We start from the raw sequence: 22624 nt of genomic DNA on the forward strand, positions 1-22624 counted from the left end.
ATCACCTGCACCAATTGCAGAAACCAGGGTTCTGGTTTAAATTTCTGTTTCTTGGGTGTATTTTGATTTAAATATGAGACAGAAAAACGAAGTCTCTTCGTTTACTACTTTCCCCATCTTCAGCCTTCTGCCCTGCACGAGTCAAACAGAGAAATCCGTGTTCTCCAGTCCCCCACACAGCCTGTGGAAACCTTGTTTACGTGGCAGTTAAGAATCAGTTTGCTCTAAAAAGTCAAGTGTTAGCAGCTTAAATCAGTGCATGTAAACACAGAGAGTCACATGAGAAAAGCTACAAAACTTGTGTCTGTGGGCATGGAGATGAATCCCGAAGGTGATTCGTTTAACTCAGCATAAACATAAATAAAGCAGAAATAAATAGGACGGAACATTTCAGCTTGTTAATGCACAGACATGAGAGCACTGTGTGTGCGCGGGTGCAGAGGACAGCAGGAGTGTAACTAGAGAAGATGCACCTTCTCCAGATCCTCAATCCTCTTCTCCAGACCCGCAGCTCCTGCATCTCTGGTGTGGCGGTTTTGTCGTTGTCTGCTGTTCCCAACCAGCTCCTCTTCAGACCCTGGTCCTGTGGAGCTGTTAGAGACACAAAAAGCACTGTTACAACCTTAAAAACTACAACTACAGTTTTTTTTTTTTTTTTTTTTTTTTTACAGATAAAAGAAAGTATGAATCATAACCACATTATTAAACTTCAATGTGATGGGACATGCATCATCAAAAGAAAAGGTGTAATCATCTTCTGTGCGTTTGCCCTTTCAATTAGTTATGCATTATTAACACCCCTCTGGCATTTATTCCGTTAATGAAGACAAGGATGTGCAACTTGATTCTGATTAAGAAACAAATAGATGATGACTTCAAACAGGCTAAGGAATGGCAGTGGCTCTAAAAAGCGTTTTAAGGTTTTTGTACGCAGCTCGACAACAGAACCTTGTCACTTAATCGCGGATGCATTTTGGGGCAGCTGGGGAAGAATAATGTGCATGTTTTTCTCTTGCTGACCTTATTTTAATAATTATCGATGTGGAAACTTGGAATGAGTTGCTGGCTCTGTGATACAACAACTCCTACTCCTCCAGTAGGAACAGGCTGTGCCAGGTTTATAAAACCTCCCTGGGAATCGAATGATTGGGGAGGCTGGAGGCTTCACTGAATAGTCTGAAGGAGGCTGTCGGCATTTTTCTGCAGCTGAAACAGACAGAAAAGCTGCCGGCAAGACAAAGGACAAATATAACTCCTTTGTACCATCTGCACTCTTTTCAGGATCTGCCAAAAATGATGCTCCCATTATTAGACTACTTTACAAAGTAAACTGACTTGAAAGGCAGAAGTGGGACATATAGCTATGAAATGTCACATTATAGGAAGTCGCCATCTTTAGAAACATGCGACAAAAAGGTTTGCAGCTGAACGGGTGGGCGCCAGCATACGAGGACTGAACAGATGAAAATGTAATTTGGTGAATGTCACCCCTGCACATAAAACCTACTTTGTTACAGTAACACAAACATTCAGATTTGTGATCGCATCTGCAGGTGATTTATTCCTTGCATTTGCAGTTGTCTTTACTCATGACTCTGAAGTCTCCTCTTTGAACAAAAACATGCCGTTTTGCGGTTGTTTTCACGTTTCATCTTTGTGCTCATCAGCGACTGTAAACATCAATGTTTGCTTATTCCATTGGGAGTATTTAATGTTTGAGAGAAAGAGGTGTTAGAGACACTAAAAGCTAAATAAAACTTGGCTGGTGGATCCGTACTTGAGTGCATTGTTAGAAGAGCTGGTTCTAAAGTTTTGGCCATGTCATTTATGTAGTATAGTGTGGCCAAAACATTTGAACTAACTCTTTTTGTAATGCACTCCAGTACGACTCCACTAGCCCAAACTACTCCGGTTTTATTAGTTCACTGGCTGCCAGTCAAGTCCACAATTGATTCTAACTTATTTGTGCAAACATTTAGACCAATACATGGACAGACTCCTGTACATCGCAAACCTCTTGACCCCCGTTCCTCAAGTCAAACAGTCCTGATGGCAGCTGAAAAAACACTCTTATTTAGACGTTCTTAATTTGCCTGAGCTTTTAGGTTCATTACTATATTACTGCACTTTGTGATTTTATCTGTGAAAAGTCGTATATAGATAAAGTTTACTTTCTAATTACTATGACCTCAATAACGAGAAGTAGAATTATCACCTTTCTGATATTTTCAACCTACAAACTGAGAAATTATAACCTTGTAAAAGTAGAATTTATGGCAAAGCTGCTGTAGTAGTGGCCAGTGAGGGTCAGGAAATTTTAAATAATAATACACTACGGTAAGTGGGGGCCCTGGTGACTCCGGGGTTGAGCTTTGGGTTGGGATGCAGAAGGCTTTGGGATTGAATCTTGGTGCTGGTCCAGAGGCCAGATAAAACGGGAGGGCTGCGGCAGGAAGGGCATCTGGCGTATAACTCAAGCCAAATCAACATGCGGAACACGTTCTGCTGTGTCGACAGTTCTACAACAATCCAAAAGCCGTTTTACAATACACCAAAGTACGTAGGTATTAGTGTCACACTCTAATGAAGACACAGAATGCAACTGATAATCATTGGAGCTCTGCATGTAGAAACCTTCCTATACTGCAGTGTACAGTGCATCCAGAGAGTATTCCCAGCATTTAGTTTGTTTCTCTGAAATCCTTGGAAAAGGTTAAGGGCTGCGAATACTTACTGGATGCACTGTATTGTACAGGCAAAGTTCACCCTGAACTCTTAATCTTGATCCCAAAGTTCGTTCCTGACATGATGCTAATAAAGCTCATTATTCCAAACGTCTATGATGTCAACAGGACGAAAATCGTGACTCCTGTCTGAGTTTTTCAGTTTATTTTGCTCCACAGTATGATTTGTCACAACAACAAGCAGAGGTGATATCTTTCTGTACCCTGACATTTACAGAACCAACAGCTTGTTTCAACTCGTTCTGGCAGATAGCCCAACATTTCAGCAGCCATCGCGTCTCATCAAGAGGGACTCCTTAAAAAGCTCTTATCAGTGCTAGTCTACGCTGGGACAAAGTGCATTTCATTTGTCTCCTTCATTATGGCACTGCCTCTATCAGAATGAGAGCACACCAACACAAACATGGAAAGCACTTGGGTGTCCACATACGTGTATAGATTTCAAAGAGTGACAACGAATAACATCCTCTCCCCACGAGGCCCTGAAAGGAGCCAAACACAATGACATCTTCTGTGTGCTGTGTCTCCCCATATGGGCATGCCATCTTGTTTTGAGAGATCACCATGATGGCATACACTGCTCAGCAGGGGCCGAAGCCAAGCCTAAACATCCACGGCCTCCACACGAAATATCACACCGCGGCCCATTAGCACCCTGCAGGGTGAGGGCTGGGAGAGGGAGAGGCCGAGCCACTCAGACACTCTCGGGAACCTCAGCAGGTGGGAAGGAGAAAGCGCAGAGAGGGGAGCCAATCACATCAGCAGCCAGAGGTTTAACCTAAAGTAAGTCCCTGGTCATACTCGAGTGTCAGCGTGGAATAAATCACTTAAGACAAAACGTCATTCCGGTGACCTGGTAGATGTGAGATGATTTATGGATGGGAGGTTGCCTCCTGTCTTAGTGGCTCTCCAAACAGGCAGCACCAGACTGGGTGTGTTCACCTTCCTGCGAGACATCGTGAACTATCCAAAATGTAATGTAAAGCACAAACTCATGTATTTGCAGTTGCAGCGCTGATTATGTCAGCTCGCCCTTTATTATACTAATACTTCTCAGTATTTCTAATTTTAAAAAAAAACTAAGTTTCCTGAACAGTGAAGATTTAAACATTGCAATGAACCCATTCTGATGAACTCTGGATTTATGAGAAAAGAAATGAGGCTCAGGAGGTAGAGAGATCCTCCTCCACCTCCTCCATTTGTCAAAATGTTCTTGTGCAAGACAAAAACCCAAGTTGCTCCTGGTGGTAACCCCCTTAAACAGCAGCGGCTGTCATCAGGGTTTGACATGTGAAGTAATTTTGGTTTGAGATAAGGTGGAAAAGCACAAGTGCACAAAAGAAAAACAGTCAAGTTACATTTAGGTTTAACCACATCTATGGCTTTTTCAAACTTCATTCAGACGGCTGATTGGTCGACTGATAGGCCTGCTGAAGCTTTCAAATAGTCTGTATCAATCTCGAGTTTTGAAACCACTACAGGAATACAAAAATGAAAGATTTTTCATTGGTATTTGGTGTGACATTCCCATTTAAGAAGGAACATTGTGTATCAGAGTTGTGTTCTAGAGTTTTGTCAAATGGTGAAAAGGCTTTTGCAAAATGCTTGTGAGTGGCTCCAAAAAACGCAGAAAGTGACAAAAAGTTAGAAAACTAGAATCAGGCACTTATGTTTAAAGTTGCTCTTTTGCTCATCTTGTGCTGCCCAGCCCACCTGGCCGGTTATCTGTTGCAGAACTCGCAGAGCATCCAAGTATATCCATGCCAGCTGATGAGAGCAGCAGCCATAATTACATGGCCAGATTGAATGTCAGCTGGTGAACTTGGCTGTTGGGGTTGGCCACAACTTCTCCATTTGGTTGGAAGTAGCGCAAAATAAATACACAGAGGGTCTCAGAGGAATTCACCCCTTGTGGTGTTGATTGTGTGTGTCGCAGGCTGCGTTTTGAAGGCTAATTAAACACATAGGTTGAAGGCTTTTCTCTGACATGCTTTGTGAAAAAAGCATTATTAAAGGACTGACCCATGTCAAACAGTATATACATTTGGATTCCCAGTCGCTGTCTTATTAGACTGCAGGCTTCCACAGTACACCGTGCGAAAAATCTGCCCACAGGGTGTCGGTCCAAACATCAATCTGCTAGGAAGTTGTTTGAAAAAAAAACAGTTTGAATGCTCCTTATCAAATGTCAAAGCCATCCTGACTCCAGACCTTTCAAAACAAATCTTTTCCTTTCAACACTGCCTGTTTGCCACTGCAGCAAAGTGCTGGTCTGAAGTGTGCACGGTCCAGATGGTGTCCTGTCAACTACCCACAACAACCAGTCATCAGCTGTCATCCTCCTCGAACCACAGTAGCGTGAAAAGGACAGCGGCGAAAACAACAACAGCGATGCGCCGAGGGAGTTCCTCAGACCATCTCAGCACAAACCTGCTCTCATAATTAATGAGTCAAACTACTGTTTCTCGTCTCAGCGTCTGTTCCGTCTTTTGTTAGTGTCAGGCCAATAAAATGATGCTCACCTCTTGTACCGGCCGCTCGCAGGTCTCGAGTTATCCTGGAAAAAAAAGAAGAGAAGATTCATGCAATCAGATGAAAGAAATAACAACTTCAGGGTCTAGACAGTATCACCCATGCTTTGTGAGAGTTTGAAGGTTCTGAGTTTCTTAAAAAGTGCATCACAGTGATTTTGTGGAAATTGTCTGCAGTGTTCATAAAGAAACCACACAAAACTCTATAGACAGGATAAAAAAAATAAAATAAATTCAGGTGCAACATTCATGAAAAGCCTTTAGGCCTTTATGAACATTTATGGATCCCAGCTGCTAGATGAATTTTCTTGCATTTAATGGTTTAGCAGGAGCCCTACAGCCCCAAGGTGTGCGAGGCAATCTTCTTCAAAACAGAGGTGCATGTTTTCAATTTTTTTTTTCCCCATTACTGTATGATCTAAAGAGTGTTTAGATGTATACAGCGGGGACGCTCTAGTAAAAGCGCCTTCGGTACAACAGTTCTTCCCCGATAAATGAGGCGGGTCAGGACCGTGATATGTCGAGGCATCTCCTCTTTCCTGAGGTGCCGTGCAGTCCAGGTTTGACTGAGGAGCCTCGGCTCTGCTGAGGGAAAAAGAAAAAGAAAAACAAACAGTGCTTCTATCTGCACACATCGTCCTGGTTCAGGCAACAGCTGGATTTAAGAGTAACTTGATGAATGTTGGTTTAGAAATTGACATTTTCTAGGATTTCAGCTGTTAGAGTGAAGAGCCAGTTGCAGTCCCTCAATCCTAACTGGGAGTCTCGTTTAAGCCCATAATGCTGCTTAATAAGGACACTGTATTCCATGATCAGAGCGGGTCTGAACCTATTAACCTTAAAAACAGCTAAGGTTAACACTAAGCACTGACTGCATGTCATGTTCTCAATTAAAGGATTAATTAGCCCATGAAAAAGTCAAAAAGCAAAGAAATATTGCAGATTTTCACAAAATGAAAATTCTGTCAATCACCTGGGCTTTTCAGTGCTACTCACAGATGCATCCCAGAGTGAAAAGTTCGATAAGAATTTCACAGTTTTCAGAGCATATAGACCATATAGACAGCACAGTATGGAAATAAAAAAATGCTGTCTAAATGTAAATATGTGTTTACTCTCCTGCTTCCCCAAGCTCATGTAACTTCCATAAACCAGCAGGACTCTTTGAATTTATTATCTGGAATCTTGTACACTCATGTCCAATAGGTTCCTGACGATGTAGGAAATAATTATTTGCTTTCACATTTCAGGCTGAAAATTCAATCCATGTGTTTTATAATATCCTGCACGAGCCTGCAAGTTTCATATTCCAGGTCGACTGGCTGAAGGACAGGAACCAGTGGATGGGATTGATTATTTTCTGAGGTGAAATATGAGGTGTAGAAATACGAACCAAGACAACACGATAATGGAAGGTCACAGCGTGCCGCAGATGGATTGGTTGGATTTTAATAACAGAACAATGCAAACTATGTTCTTTTAAACTGTATTTTATTTATTTTATTTTTTTTAAGTGATGAAAAGTAAAATGGACATAGATGATTAGAAACGCTGAGTGTTTGTGCTTGAGAGGACGGGATCTAAGCACTTGGCTCAGATCGCCCAGTGGGGGCCCGCAAAATGAGTTTTCTGCACGTCGTCCATCCGCACTGAAGTAACATTGGAAATGGCACATTAATACTGCAGGTTTTTGCAGCGGTTTACAGTTTGCTCCTCCTGTGTGGGATATGAATCTGTGAGACAAGGTCAGTGTTATTCATGTGACTACTTGACTACACACACACACACACACACACACAATCCAAGCCTGTGCAACTGTATTTATCACGCTTCAGCTGCACTGACAGATCCTATAAGCCCCACTAGAGAGCTGAGAGCTACTGAGAATACACACAGACAAATATGTGCAATAAAACAAGTACTTTATCACTGAACCTGAGATGATCACTAGTGGATGTGCATTTCTGCAGGTTTATGAATCACTATATGTAAGAAAACGCAACCAAACGTCTTCCTTTGATACGTGTTGAGCTCGTTGTGGTCTACGATGTATGCACTGCCAGCTCATTCAATTAAAAAAAAAATAAAGGAATTCCTAAAGGGGGATCTCACATGGGGGAACAGCACATGGCTCAGACCATTTCTCTGTCCAAAGATGATAAAGACCAGAATTTTACTTGAGGCGTTGAATAAATTTAAGAGAAAAGACACAGACGGGGAGAGAGATGCTCTTCAAATAAGAATGCATGACTGGCATTAGGTAGCAGAAGACAAGCCAAACACATAAACTAGGCTTCAGAAAAGGCCCAGCATCCTGGGAAAGGTCACTGCATTTATATTTACATGAAAACATTTGCAGGGATTTTCCACTGGTTACTGCTATTGAACAATGCAAATATGACCTCTTTTTGTCTTAGTCAACATCGTTATTGGCTGCAGTTGTTTCTATTGCACCACCCTGCTCTGTTGTTACACACTAGCCACGTCACCATTCTCTCACGCACCAGTTTAATTATGCTAACCATAACTAGCTGTCTGAGACTGTGATGCAGCAGCAGAAGAAATAAGATGTCAAAATGCCAACTTGAGACATTAAAATCAAAGCCTGAAGATGAAACCAAGATCAATCTGCAAACTACAGCTGCAAGAAAGTCACGTTAGACTCTTTTGAAGCCTTTTTTTTGACTGAACAGCTGCTGCATTCTTCTTCGTAAATGTGATTTCCCTGAGATTCATTACTTTTTTGTGCAAGAAAATAAATAGATAAATAAATAAATAAATTGAAGCCTGCAAATGAACAGTGTTTTGGTTTTAATCATATGTGAGTAGGGTTGGACTGGGCCTGCTGCAGATTCATTGCTCACTAAAAAGCTAAAAAGTATTTTTGCTGGTTCTGGTCTTGTCAAAGATAAACACCGGCGTGGTTTGGTCGTTTTACCCATAAAATCTTGAAACAACAGAGGTGAGAATATGATCAATATTGTTTCAGGCAGCACAATGAAATGGATTTTGCTGCTGCACTGTGCCTGCTGCTACTGTTTGGAAATGCCATCTGATGTGAAGGGACTATTTCCCTGTTCAGACAAGATGCTCTGCATCAGCACCCTTTTTGGACTGAAAGGTGATAATTAAAAATGCAAATGAGCCTTGTTAAAAAGTGCTAGATGGCGCCTGTCAGCAGTTTGTGTTTTCCGTGAGGGAGAGAGACAGAAAGAGATCTGAAGTGCTCTGCTGTAGATCTGGCACCACATTAAAAGCAGTTGATCCTGAGGAATGTTCCATATGGTTCTTGCTGCTGGATCACTGAAACAGGTTACAGACTCGCATACCACAGGGAGCCAAGGCTTGATAACAAGCACCACATGCACATAGAAGGCATCTGTGGCTGTCCAGCTCTGAGTGCACTTATATCGGATACATGTGTCCTGTTGCATAGAGAGGTGCATGCTGAGAGCACATATCAAACTCATTTACGTGCATCACAGGTGTCCAGGAACAGATGGAAAAAAGGTGCTGCAGAATTTAGTACATCTGATAAGATGTTCTTTTGTGGAGTTTCCATTATGTCTTCACCAGCAAACACAGGAGAGTTATAGTTGTTTTGCTTGAGAGATGCTCCGAGACATGGGGAGACTATTAAGAGCCATTCAGCTCTGAGCAGAAGTAAAACTTAGCTTTTTAAAAGCTTTTCAAAAGCTTTTCCTCCACATATCTTGATACTAGCTGAGGCCGCACTGGGTGCAGTATATCATATCAGGCATGACACGGCAATTGCTTGTCTCTCATTGATAAATGGGGCCCGAGAGGAACAGCACATTTTTGGGATGCTCTGTCTTTGCACATGTTTAAGTGACGGCTCTATAGTAAATCCACTGACCACACTGGAGCTTTACTGCTGTTTCTCCTCCTCCCAGTCCGCCTGCTGCAAGCGATCCGGCACAGGACCACGTCCGGATTTTGTCAGTGACAGTGAGACATCTAATGGTTAGTTTCTGCAGCCACATCTGCTCTGTGCTGGCTGTCATGCGGTGATGGTAGCAGCAGATTCAGCAGGCATTAATGGACATATTCTCTTTCAAATGATGGGCTGAGATTCTACTGAAGTGTTGCCTCTTTGTTGATGCCTGGACTACTTTGTGTAAACATTTGTATTTTTTTTTTAAATCCAGGCCACATCTCAGCAGGTGCTGTCACTATCTTCCTGTTAGCGTAGAGTTTGTGTACCTGGTTCATACACAACCCCTCAGTTTTACGTAAACAGCCTCAGCCCAAAACACAAGGAGCGGCTGTTGCAGAACAGCAGACTCTTAACTACATCAATGAACCTTCACTCAGCAGCATTTTATTTCTTTCAAATAGCAATTTTCTTGTCATTCAAATTATTATTATTTTTTACAGGAATAGTTGAGATTTCAGTCACGGTTACACAGCTGGATGTTTTTCATATCCTCCGCTCCATTGCTTCGTGAAAAGGGAGTTTGAAATGACACACACACACACCACACCGAATAACAAACGCTGCATCTAAAATAAAATAAAATTGTGAGCATGTTGTTTCTGATCCGATTTCTTTTTCACTAATTCATTTATACCGTCACACGTCCTGGACTTATGTGGAGGAAGAACAGACCGTCTCTGCGCGGGCTCACTTTTAATAACTGCACCAATATTCCTTGCCAAGATTAAACGAGTCATTTTGCAGAGAGGAACAGCGTCTGATTCACACACAAAGCGGAACCTGAAACACTGGCTTCCAATTGAAGTCTGATAAATGTGGATCTGATGTTAAGTTATTGCTTCATTTCTGCTCATGTTTGAGGCCGATTATCATCATTAATTTCTTGCTTAGCTTTTGGGTTAGGAAATCATTATTAAAGTCTGTAAAATAACCACAGATGCCCTTCACAAGATCCCAAAGCACAAGGTCTATACATTTTCTTTAAACTGCTTTAATTTGCTGCATATAAATGTGTTGCATGTACAGAGCGTTTGCCTGATCAGTGACTAATCCATTATTAACATTCATTTTCCAAAAATGTCAGACACACAATTCACACTTGAAAAGCTTTAGGAATAAACACCTCCAAAACCGAGAAGGCCCAAACTAGTGATCTTCCCTTTCTCTCAGTAGCTTTTAACGGCCATTTAGGGCGTTTCTTTTCACTTTTAACCGATTTCACAACGATGATGAAATGCCGAGACACCTTTGGGTTTTTTGCGTCACTGCAGCTTTTCACAGCAGCTCAGCTCCTGAGCTCTCCTGGTGTTTCCCTGAGCAACAGTGCCTCTGCTTGGCAGCACAGATGTATCAGTATGTACAATACTGTGATCAAGGGAATAAAAAGGAAAAGCACAACTTCACAAACAGACAGGAAAACAGACATTATCTGCTCGTACACAGATTTATAAATAAAGCAATAAAATGATTAAGAAATGATAAAGTTTACTTCTTACCATCAAATGGCCGGTTGTGGGATCATCTATCATTGTCTCATTCTGGAAAGTGTTGGCCTGAACCAGCTCCTGCTCCTCTCTCTTGTCCTTCTCACCTGCATCGTCATCATCCAGCTCATCCAGGCTCTGAGAGAAGAGGAATTTGGTGGAAGAAAAAAGGAAAAGACACAATCATTAGATCAGGGAGAAAAAGCTCATGTGCAAAGACACAACTTGGGGTGTGTTTCCCCACAACATGCAAAGTTGTGTTTTGCAACTACAACTCACATCTTCTCCCTCATTTTGACATATTTGACTAATCAAAGACGACGTGGTTCCTGCCCGCACAAGAAATGGTGAGAGTCCCGCAAGAACTCAGACACAGACGGTTGCGTTTGGAAATTGAGTTTGTGAAACAAGCCCCAGGTTAGTCTGAAACTTGGTTTCACACACACACAGCATGCCAGAAAATTTACTTCTTCAGTCACAAGGCAGGATTTCAGAGACTAGGCTGTGTGTATTTAAGATGCTGGCAGCACATCTGGACTGAGCAGACTCTTTAGTGAGTGTTACCACACTTGTATGTTAAAGTTCCTGTTCGTGCACAGGAGCTCTTGTGAAAACCCTTAATCTTGCTATGATAGCCAGCTTTCCCCGATCCCTCCCTCTGATTTTACCCAATCAAGTTGTTTTCTGTTTATAAAAAGTTAATGAAGTCAGGTCCCTGCAGAGAGGCAGCGGTCACTTCAGTGCATGTAAACTTGCTGACAGATTCGTGGTGACACACAAGGTTTTTCCCACCATAACATCAACGCTGACCTCGGGTTCACCATAGACAGTGATTCCTCTTAATCCTCTTAAGACACGATCTGATTCCCTTCCACGAATCCCTAAAGAGCAGCAGCTCAAACACTACCCTGCTACCAGTAGATGTCCTTTAGTCAGGCAACAGGATGACAGCCTGTTGGGGCCTTTCCCCTCCTGAAGACAGTCTTTTGTACAGAATGTCCCTTTCAAAACAAATGTTCAGACACACAGAGATTAAACATCCCTTTATCAGAGGAGTAGGGGCAGTTAGCCTTAAGTATTTAGACACAGATTTTGAAAGTTGGATGGGAAAAGTTCATCATGTCACATGTGCACAGCCTCGGCTTATTGTTTGTACTGCTTTACAGCGAACAGATGCACGGCGTAAACAGAGCTTAACATTAGGATGGTTAGATCTCGACGAGAGGCAGGGATCAGGGCCAAACTCCCAGAGGGGCCACAATGCAAACCAGTCTTTCCCGTTTCATGCTGCCGGGCGAACAAAAGGTGCCTGCTCGACAGGCTCTTTAGTGGTAAAAATAGCCTTACAAGGTTAACGAGGAATGCAGTCATTTGCAAGGCACTTCCTGCCAAATGGTTTATCAGCCGTCCACGGGGAAAACACCAGCTCCTTTTCTTCTTGACTAGCACTCTCCGCCGCCTCCTAATGCAACTCTGGACACCAGTCCTTTCATCATTTCTAACATGCATGTACAGGGGGGTGGACATTACAACAGGAGCAGGCGTTTAATTGTCTTGATTGAACATTGTATGTTCTGCTGAAACAATTTAGAACTGCAAACTTGGCAGAAAGTCAGGAGTAAGATGAAACAATCTATAAAGAGTAGAGGGTCAAGCTTTTGGAAGTAAAAAAAATACAAAAAATTTAAACAGAAGTCAGACTGTATCAACATACAGTGACTTGTGCAGTGACTAACCACTTTGCTATGCACAAACTTGCCTGAAATGTCAGTTTACTTTGGAAAGAGATGGAGTTCGTTTTGCCCTCTACTATTCCAAATTGCTGCGCATTTTCTTCTATCACAAAAAAAAGAGGCGAAAGTGGGATCTGTGTGCAACCATATAAGGGATATTTTTACTCCTGACATCATCAAAACAAGTCTGGGTATTTTTTTGGCTGGTTCCTTAGCTTGGACCGTGGAAACAAGAAGAGAAGGTGTGGAGGGATGAACGAGCCATGTGTTTGGGCTTCGACTGTTTGGAGCATTGTGATTACATTTCCTAAGGGTCAAAACTGCAGAGTAACAACTTTCAGGCCATTTTAACGACAAATACTGTCAAAGAAACAAAGTATTGTTCTTTAATCAGAGTTAGAAGTTAAGGAGTGTAATAAATCATTCTCCATAAGTTTGAAAGTCCATGAAAGTTCAGCTCAGACTGTCTAAACATAAGAACCAAAATGTTATTTGCATTTTCTGACTGGACACTTCATTGTTTTACTGAAACAAATGATAAAATGGTGTAAAATTAATCTTTAGAAGGGTGATTTTGAACCCGTGTAACGGGATTGGGGTCGACCATAGATGGGCCGGCAGTCTATCATCTCCAGTTAACCCACCATGCATGTTTTTGGACTGTGGGAGGAAACCCACGCCTGCAGACTCCCCACAGAAAAACTGGGGACCTTCTACCGTTTGTTAGAACACCCTACATCTTTCAGACCATTTTAAACCATGCGAGTATTATAATATTGGCGATTCACAAAGTAGTTGACATGTGACCATTCATGGCTAAATGCACTCTTATGAGCAATAACTCTGGTAAATAATATAAAATGCAGACAAAAGCCAACGCATATAAAATTAATTCTTGTGATGATGATACAACATGAACCAGTCAGGGACATACATGAGGGTTTACCTACTGCAACTGAAACACGTATCCTGGTGTGTTCTTTACCCATGTCCATCATTGTGCACATGAAGATTAAAGGAGCTACATCTGGAGCAGAGCTTTACAGTCTCTTGGAGAGTCAGCTGTGCTTGGGAACCGTCCATGGGGAGGAAAATAATCAGTCATCTATGCTGAGGTCCCCGAATCTTTGTCTGCAAAACGTCAGCCTGTGCTTTATTTCTCGTGTGAAATTGGCCTCTTAAGTGACCTTCAACGTGTTGCTGTCTGCTAATAAACTTGAGCAAGCCGAGTACATTTGGTGATGCCAGCAGACCTGCAGCAGCAGGCTTATAAATACAGAAAAGTTAGGAAGCGATGATCTGCCGAGGGCCGATGTGCCAAATGCTCAGCATCGAGTAAACTTTGCAGATGGTGTAACTGCATTTTTCTGACTAACTGATATCAATTTAATAATGACCATACACATTTGCCACATAAATTAGTCATGGGAAAGTCCTTTCAACAGTCACAAAGCTCAACATCTGTGGTTTCTATGACTGTCTTTTTTTTTTTTTTGGAATAATAAAACTGCAAAATGTGTGAGTTCCTGATAACAGCTGAAAAATGTAATAAAAAATAACAAACATAAAATATTCAAACTAATGTTTAATACAGGATCAAGTTGTCCTCGTGCTGTGCAGTACATTTGAAAAACTCTCCGAACACATAAAACTAAATATTAAATTACTAATTTGTTAGTTTATAATCACTTAAGTTACAATTACTGCATGTGCATGTAACTCAAATGTACTTTTAAACTACACCAAAGTTCCAAAACGTGAGCTGAATTTACAGAAATCCCTCAAAAACAACATGTCTTTCAATGGAAAAACAACGAGACTTTCCCAAATCTCATGGCAGTGGCTCCCAGGGACCCTCTCGAAACAGTCGGACAGTTCAGCATACGAACGTCATCTGTCCATAAACTGACTTCGGTTTGTGGGCTGTCACACCAAACCTGCTTTCATGTGACACCCATGGCTCAGCCCCCCCAGTGAGCGGAGCACTACAGAGCATTGTTATATAAAAACAATTTCAGCAGAATCAAAACTGTAAACCTGTTATGCATGAATTGGCCCATTTCATCTGCAGAAGTGCTGCTGCTGTAGCACGTTTACTGGCTGTACAATATTCATGCACTGCCCCCTAAAACGTATCATAGCACAACAATCACCTTCCTCTACTCATGGGAAGCCAGTGACAACCCAACACAAACATACATGCTGCCTTGTCAAGCTGCCAGCGCTCTGTCCACTTAGCCAGATTTATCTCCAAACAAGCAAAGGGCACCTGCACCGGAGGCACACTTTTAAACAGCAGGTTTAATGACTTGTGTATATTAATCACCTGCAACTCACCGCAGCACAGCGACTTCATTAAGATGATCTATTGGAGAAGGGGAGGGGGTGCTGACACACTGATGCCAACTGTCTTTTAATCAGAAGTGCCAGTCTGCACAGATGACTCGGAAATGGCAGAGATCAAAGTGAGGAAGTTCACCCTGGGAGCTGCTGCCTGATTAATTTGACACCACAGATTGGCAAGGTCAGCGTTAGGTCCAGGAGAGGTGGCTCGGAGCAGCAATCACACATCATTTCAGAGCTTGAAAATGGGTGCAAGTGGACTTTTGCTGACCTGTAGTACAAAGATTACATGTAATCCTCAAAGGAAGAGGGAAAACCTATACTTTCTGCAACCTGCTGCGTTTATATATAAAAAAAATATATATATATATATATATATATATATATATATATATATATATATATATATATATAAAAACTGGTTTACACTGACAAAATACTGTGTGGGCTCTGTTTTTCTGGACAAAGCTTAATTTAAACAGCAAGAGCTGGTCAGATTAAAGTTAGATCAAGACAAGTCCCCAAAGCTCATTTAAAAGCACCATTTCTTATCAAAAGAACCAAAGCTGTACATTTTTATTTTTATTTTTTTTTAGGAATTACTGCTATTTTATGTAAGATTTATCACAACTGGAAATCTCAGTCTGGCTCCAAAAATCAGAGGACTTTTCATTTGATTTAAGTCCCAAAATTGCACAACAGTGTTTTCTCCGAGACGGTTATTTGGGGACACAGTCGAGTCAAACAGCGTACAAGACGTTCTCAAGAAACAAAGCTTGTATTGGCCACAAAGCCCCGACGTGCTTTCTTTAAAGTCGTGTGTTTATCATACGAAAGCCTTCCACTTTTTTTGGCTTTGAACTTGAAGTGAAAACGAGGATCAAGCAGGCTTCAAGTGAGACGATTATATTTTAATCAGCACTGCGCCAGACCACTAAATGAGCGCGCTTTACATTAAACAAACACACAGCAGGGGGGTTGGCTGTGACTGTTGACCCAGAGACAGAAAGCTTCAACATTCCTCTGGATGTGTCAGATGGAGCTGGGCCCTGAGGCCAGGCCAGGCCAGTCCGGCCCAGCAGGGCTGGGCAGACATCTTTGACTGTCTGTAAGAGCTTTAATACATCTTTGGGAAACACAGCGTCTCTCTCAGGTCTAGAACCTCCACAGTGGATTGGAGCAGTGCAGGGTTTTGACCGGGCCTGAAAAAGTGTGTGTGTTTATGTGCAGGTCTCAGAGGACAGAGGGGTATTTGGAGCTTTTGAGGGGATTCACTCTGTATAAATGGAACTTCAACACCACAGACCTCCACAGAAAACCACAGGGCCCCTCAGCTCATAAGTGCCAGACTCCAGCCAGCAAAAGTCTGAAACTGGATGCGGCCAGCCGATGCATCGGCAATGCATCTTGCAAAGCATTTGCAAGATGCATCAACCTAATCGAGTACATAAATATGTCAATTTACGTAATGTGTGTCGATGCATCACAAGTAGCGCAGCGAAAAAAACAAAAAACAAAACTTAACCCAGATCATCTAAAGTATGTGAGTATTTGAAGCAGAGACCAAACAAACATCTGCTAATTGTTTGACTTATTTTGCTGTTGAATTGCTGAATGTATCACTTTCCATTAACTTCAATGAACTAGTCACCACTTAAGACTGGCCTAGTTATTATTTGGCTAATAAAGTCCTGCGGAGCAGACTTTGTCATATTTGTTTGTTTAAAGAGAAGATGATTGAAGAAAATATTGAATTATACTTGAATCATAAATTCAACTTTCAAAATTTTAGTAAATCAATTGTTATTATAATAATTAAACACACAAAAAAAGAGCTTATACGGAAAATAATTTATAGACTATTCGAAAAAAAAAATAGTTATGTGCAGCCCTTCAAGAGTATAAACGTACAATTCTAGTAGGGCTCTGGATTAGCAAGATTCTGGTGATATGATGCGTATTGTGATAAGTATGGCAACATTGTAAGAAGGTAGATAAAAGATATTTTTTTTTAAATGTAGTTTAAGGAAAAGTGACATAGTATAAACACACCACCATATATATATAATCTAAATCAAAAATGTTTCAAACCAGCAGAGATTCAGAACATCGGGGGTTTAAACAACACAACCAACGACAAAAAAATGACAATATCATGATTAAATATACCAATATTTTCCTCGCACCTCTTCTACACCACGCAGATAAAATATACAGAGTAAGAGAGCAACAAATGCAGTTCCTATGATCTCGATGTGGTTACGTAAAACTCCTTGCTGTACGGCTAAAAGGGCTCTTGAGCATGGATTAAAACATAGTGAAGTGTAAGTATAAAAGTAAAGCAGAAGACTTCAAATAAGCCTTTTTGTCAGCTTTGAACTGGCTTCTTGCAGCTGTGCAGCCGCGTGCTGTGCCTCTGACCCTCGGGAGACCCTAACAGTCCTGCAGCTGTAACCCCTCAGCCCTGTACAAACTGACAGGCTTTAAGAGTGCTGGGAGTTTACCAAGGCTTTTCATAAACACCACAGGCATCGTTTGAGCTCTACAAAGCTGAATATTAATCCACTGACTCACTTTATCAATCTGAGAAACAGCAGTATTTTCCCTGTCAGCCGCAGGTGCAAAACAATCATTATCCATTCACACCAAGTCCCAGCTGTTTATTGAAAGCTTTCCAATCCAGAGGCAGATTACAGCAAATTAAGTTACAGGTTGACAACACTTAATGAGGCAAACCGAAAAAACAAGGGTTACATGACAGACAGCACAAAACACTGCTAACATAACCGATTATGCGTAATGCCATGAAATTATTCAAGATCATGGAAATGTGTGTAATTACATGTGATTCTTTTCATAGACTCCTGTTAAATATTTAGATGGTGGTTAGATTTATGCATAACAGGTTAATCTTACATAACTGCTGAGAAAATGCCAAGTCTGTTGTGCTTTTCTAATGAGATCATGTCATTTCTGCTTCTCAGGATAAAATTCGTGCATCTATGCTGCACGAATGAGAACTTTAAAAAGGTTATCAGGCTACATGTACCTTGACCTTATTTTGTGCATCCATGGTACCTACATGAGGACAGAGTACGAAATAAAAATCAAAATAAGGTCAATTTATAAGCGTGTTCATGCAACTTTTATTCGGCCTCATAAAACCTGTCTGAAGCCTCTTTCTGTTTCCTCCTAATCTAAACACTGTCATCCCAGGAAATGTAGAAGAGGCTGAAATTATGCAAGAGGCCTCTGTATTGTTGTGTATTAGCCTCCTCCTCATAAACCCGGCGTATGAACGGAGGAAACCTGGTTAGTACTTCTAAGCTCCATTAGAAACACTGTGGACGGATTCATCCATGTCAAAGAGAGAGAGGCTCAGCTTTTGTAAAACTTTTAAGTCATGCTGGGGGATTTCTTTTGTTGTTTTAACCTCATAAATGCCAATAGATGAATATTTACTATAATTTCAAGATGGGTCCACAGATATTCCTAAAATTAACTTTATGTTAAAAACAAAGAGAACTTCAGGTCACGTTCTAGGTAAACAACGGTCGTTTCAATATCAGTTGCAAAAATTTAAAAAAGTTAAGAACATGAGTATCACTGTTAGTACCTAGATCTTTAGTGCAGTAGTTTGTCTACAGCTTTACTTCTGTCCACATCAATGATCTTAAAACAGCTCTACACCTCAGACATTTCCCTAACTCCACGTACCTGCAAAGGCTAACATGATATTAGGTGCTGCATCTGAGTTTTATGAGTTTTATGAGTACGAGTTCATAAAACGGGGCCTGTTGGGACGCCCACATCTGCTCCGCTCTTCTACAACCTGCTCTAATCTGCACAGCCCTTCAGGTTTTAGTGCTTATCAAAGAGCCGCAAAACCAGCAGGAATCTGTGAAATTCCCTGATTGGTCAGAAGGACGAGCCTTGCTCATCAACTTGTAAAAGTTAATCTCGCTTCACTGCTGCAGGAACAGTCAGGACCTTTGCACATCAAGGTAAGTCATCTACCATATTTCCACAAAAAGAAAACATTTGCAACAGTCACTTTGGCTTTAAACTCATTGTAATTTGTGCTTGAACACTGTACAATTTTAGAGCTTCAGCAAACTCGCATATCTTAACTCATTGACAAATTACACACTCTTTACATCAAAACATTTTGGGTTTATGTCCGAGTCAATCCCTGGTTTCTATTTCTTCCATGTGCTGTAAAAATCTACAAGCAGAAACCTAATACCTGAAGCCTGAATGGTGTAATCGTTTGCAGCTCTGATTTATTCTGTCAAAAGGAATGCGGGCAAAGTGTTCCCAGTGATGGATGATAGGAGTTTGTGAAGTCTGTTAATTGAATCTCCAACTGCACAGATACATGAAGATCAATCAGTGGCTGCCTGGGTTAACAGAAAAATGCATTGTTTCCATGGGGGTAAAACCAATAGCTTGAACAAAATGCTAAATATGCACTGATAAGAAGGGAAAGTGAGTGTGGTCATTATCTGCTGGGAAAAGAGACATGACAATGAGGAATAACAGTTCTAACATCTGCGTGTCCCGACCACAGACTATAAATCACAGGCTGTAACTCAAGCCAGCGAGACTCGACGGGGGCAGGCTGACAGACTGTTTACCTCTTTTAGCACTGGTCCCCGTAATGAATGCCGTTCCTGCAGACCAGCAGTAATAATCGGGCGGCTGGTGCTGTGCTGTACGGGGGTGGCGAAGGGGAATCTTGTTTTCGCCCCACTTCTGGCATGCACACTGCTTTATCGGTCCGGTCACGATTTTGGCACAGCGAAGCACAAAGCACAAACCCACCAGTTCTAACAAGCCCCAAACACTTTTACTGTGCATATGTTTCTTGTAGCGTTTGTGGCAGAAATCTGCTGAATAACCGTGAGGTTTTCTGTCTTACATCCAAAATTCCACAAAAGGATGAACAGAGGAGCAGGGGAGGAAGAGGACGAAAGGCAGCAGAGACGGCGTCCAACATGCTGCTGCTTTTCACATGTCACGCTACGACATCCATTAGTTTTTATATTTAGGAGTTTAATCTTTAAAAGCCTGAATAACCCACATGTTAAGGTGCCGACCACAAGCAGCAACTATCGTGGTACCAGCAGACTTTGTTTCACTTACTGTCATTACTCCACTGTTGGGTTTCTACCAACATGTGAATATTTAGTAAGTTTCTGCTTTGATTATTAAAAATCCTCAATTTGCTCCTCTACAGAGATGTGTCTGTGTCACTCGGCAGCCTGGATCACCTGGCTCATCTGTGCCTCAAAACTATTAAAAACACATCACACACAGGCTGTCGGGGCGCTGAACTCCCCCCCCGCCCCCTCTGCCACCACAAAGCCTGGACTCTGAACTCAGGCTCGAACTCTGCAAATACTGAAAGACCGGTCTTTCATCTGGCAGCACGGTGGTCAAACATCTCAGTTAAGATCGTTGTGGGTTTGTGTCCCCAACCAACCGTGGCCTTTCTGTGTGGAGTTTGCATGTTCTCACTGTGATAGCGTGGGTTTCCTCCACAGCTAATTTAGTTCCTGAATAAAGTGGAGATATTTAAGGGGGTGGTGGAGCTTCAGTCTGTGATTCCGTACATTAGACAAATAGGCGAATAAGACAGTTCTTCTCGTCGCTTTGTCCCTTTTTATATTAATTAGTTTCTATTTACTGATGAAAAATGTGACATATTCTCATAATTTTTATTTTCAAAGCTTATTTATTTATTTACACTTTAGTTAATTGTTCACACCTGCAAATGCAATGACTTTCTGATTTGGTGGAAGACAGGACAGATATCTTGAACCCAACATGGAGTTTTTAATCACGTTATCTCGTGGGATTTTATGAGCAGAATCATACCCCTGACTCCAAGCTGCGGTTCACAGCCATGTGTGGCGTCTCCTCATGTGTACAGCATGTCACTGCTCTGCCTCACAGCACGAGGGCAAATGGGCTGAACATCTGGTGTCCCCGGCTGCGGTTCCATTTCACCCACGCAGCCTCTCGAGTGTGTTGGCCCTGGTCTACCTTGCAACTTGCCATGGTCTTAACCCATTCATTTGGCAAAGGAGAAACAAGCCGAGTGTTTAAATGGAGAGGTATTGTGTCAGCAGAGCCTTCTCATGATGGGATGCCTCACAAAGAGAAAAGATATCTCCGGGCCACTGTGGAGGTCTGAGACTCGAGGAGCACAAACCTGTCCTCCATCTCGTTGGATTGTGTTTATCTAATGAGAACGGGTCGGTCAGAAAGAGCCAAGTGCCATTCAGTCCTTGCTGCCTCTTTGCTCGGCCGGCGTGTTATTTGGCTGCTGACGCTGGTTTTCTTGGCCCGTGGGTTGATGCTAATTCAGAACTCCAACAACTCTGGGACTATTCAGGTTTCATGGACCTATCAAAAGAACCACAGACATGCAGGGCAGGAACAAAGCCAGGTCCGCAGCATCCAGGAATCCACAAAAGTGGCAGCAGCGACCGCAGCGCAAATGGCTTTCACACATTGTCAGACTGCTCGAGGACACCACTGTCCAGCAAAATGTGGAAAGTGACCCAACAGTACAAGCAAAATGGGAAATTTGTGCTATGCAACACAATGAGCTCAGCAGCATGTTTTAGAGCTGTTTGCACTAGTTTCTGGTTTTAATAATAACGGTGAAGCTACGCAGCATTTTAGGCCTTCAAAACATTTTATCAGGAGCTGTTTTATAGATGTACAAGTCAGTGCATCAATAAAACAGCTCAACACAAGGTTTTGCAGTAATAACAGAAATAGGCTGTTTTCATAAGTGATAGCTTTACATTTTTGAAGTTATGTGATTTGACGGTTCCCTTATCCGTTTTCATTTGGCACACGTTGCTTTTCTCTGCATCCTAAACCTGCAAAAAATAAAAGGTCCGATTTGCTTTTAACATATTTTCACCCAGTCATGCGGGAAATAGCAAAGATTTATCAAGAACTGCAATAAAAGGGCAGGAATCTCAAGAAGTCACGATAAAATAATTCTCAACCCAAGATGCCAACATCCTGTCTTTGTAGAATAACGAATGACGGTACATGAGCCAGGCCGTACCTGCTGAGTGACTGATTATGAAGACAGCTGTTGAAAGAAGAAAAGTTGTGAGTCAGCCTTGCCCTCTTTGTGTGTGTGTGTGTGTGTGTGTGTGTGTGTGTGTGTGTGTGTGTGTGTGTGTGTGTGTGTGTGTGTGTGTGTGTGTGTGTGTGTGTGTGTGTGTGTGTGTGTACAGAGTGACAGCTGGGCATCCGATGGCAATGCTTAACCTTCCTGTCTCACCTGCTTGCGCCTGATCATCACACCTGGTAGGAGATTTTGTGGCGGCGTCACATCTACTGGCAAACGCAGCTGCCGCCATCGCAGAGGCTCACAGGAGAAAAAAGTGAAAAAGTGCCCTGACAAACACTGGTGTGGTGGGTGGTCAGTGGGCATGTGCAGGAGCGCCTGTGTCACTGTCCGACAAAGTTCTTTCTGAGGCGGCTCTTTCCAGCTCCAGCTCGTCCAATACATCTAAGGTTGACATTGGGGTCCCGGTGGACACAGCAGCGTAAAGGACAGCGACATGGATGTTAGTGATGGTGGAATAGCTCAGTAAGTTTTCCCCAAACTCTCTGCTGTTGTAGTGAAGCTGCAGCAGAGGCCCTTTGATTTCCCATGAGCGCGTCATTAATTTCTGAATCAAATGAAGGTACGGAGAGTCAGAACCAAACAGGAGGATTTTTGAAAAGATCAGAAAATAATCACTGCATTATGAACTTTGAAGGACAACAACATTCGTTAGAGCGAACATGACCCTAC

General features: G+C 42.1%; 1 protein-coding gene across 1 annotated transcript in view; it reads right to left on the reverse strand.

Annotated features, from left to right (window-relative positions):
- The window catches only part of pawr (PRKC, apoptosis, WT1, regulator), a 55044-nt gene that overhangs the window by 6440 nt on the left and 25980 nt on the right, over positions 1-22624 (reverse strand). The window contains exons 3-5 of the mRNA XM_067490090.1: positions 10730-10855; positions 5267-5301; positions 474-591 (exon numbers count right to left, since the gene is read on the reverse strand). Coding sequence (XP_067346191.1) covers positions 474-591; positions 5267-5301; positions 10730-10855 — 279 coding nt within the window. The remainder of the gene's footprint in view (positions 1-473; positions 592-5266; positions 5302-10729; positions 10856-22624) is intronic.

The sequence above is a fragment of the Channa argus genome, chromosome 21 (assembly GCF_033026475.1).
Source record: "Channa argus isolate prfri chromosome 21, Channa argus male v1.0, whole genome shotgun sequence".
NCBI lineage: Eukaryota > Metazoa > Chordata > Actinopteri > Anabantiformes > Channidae > Channa > Channa argus.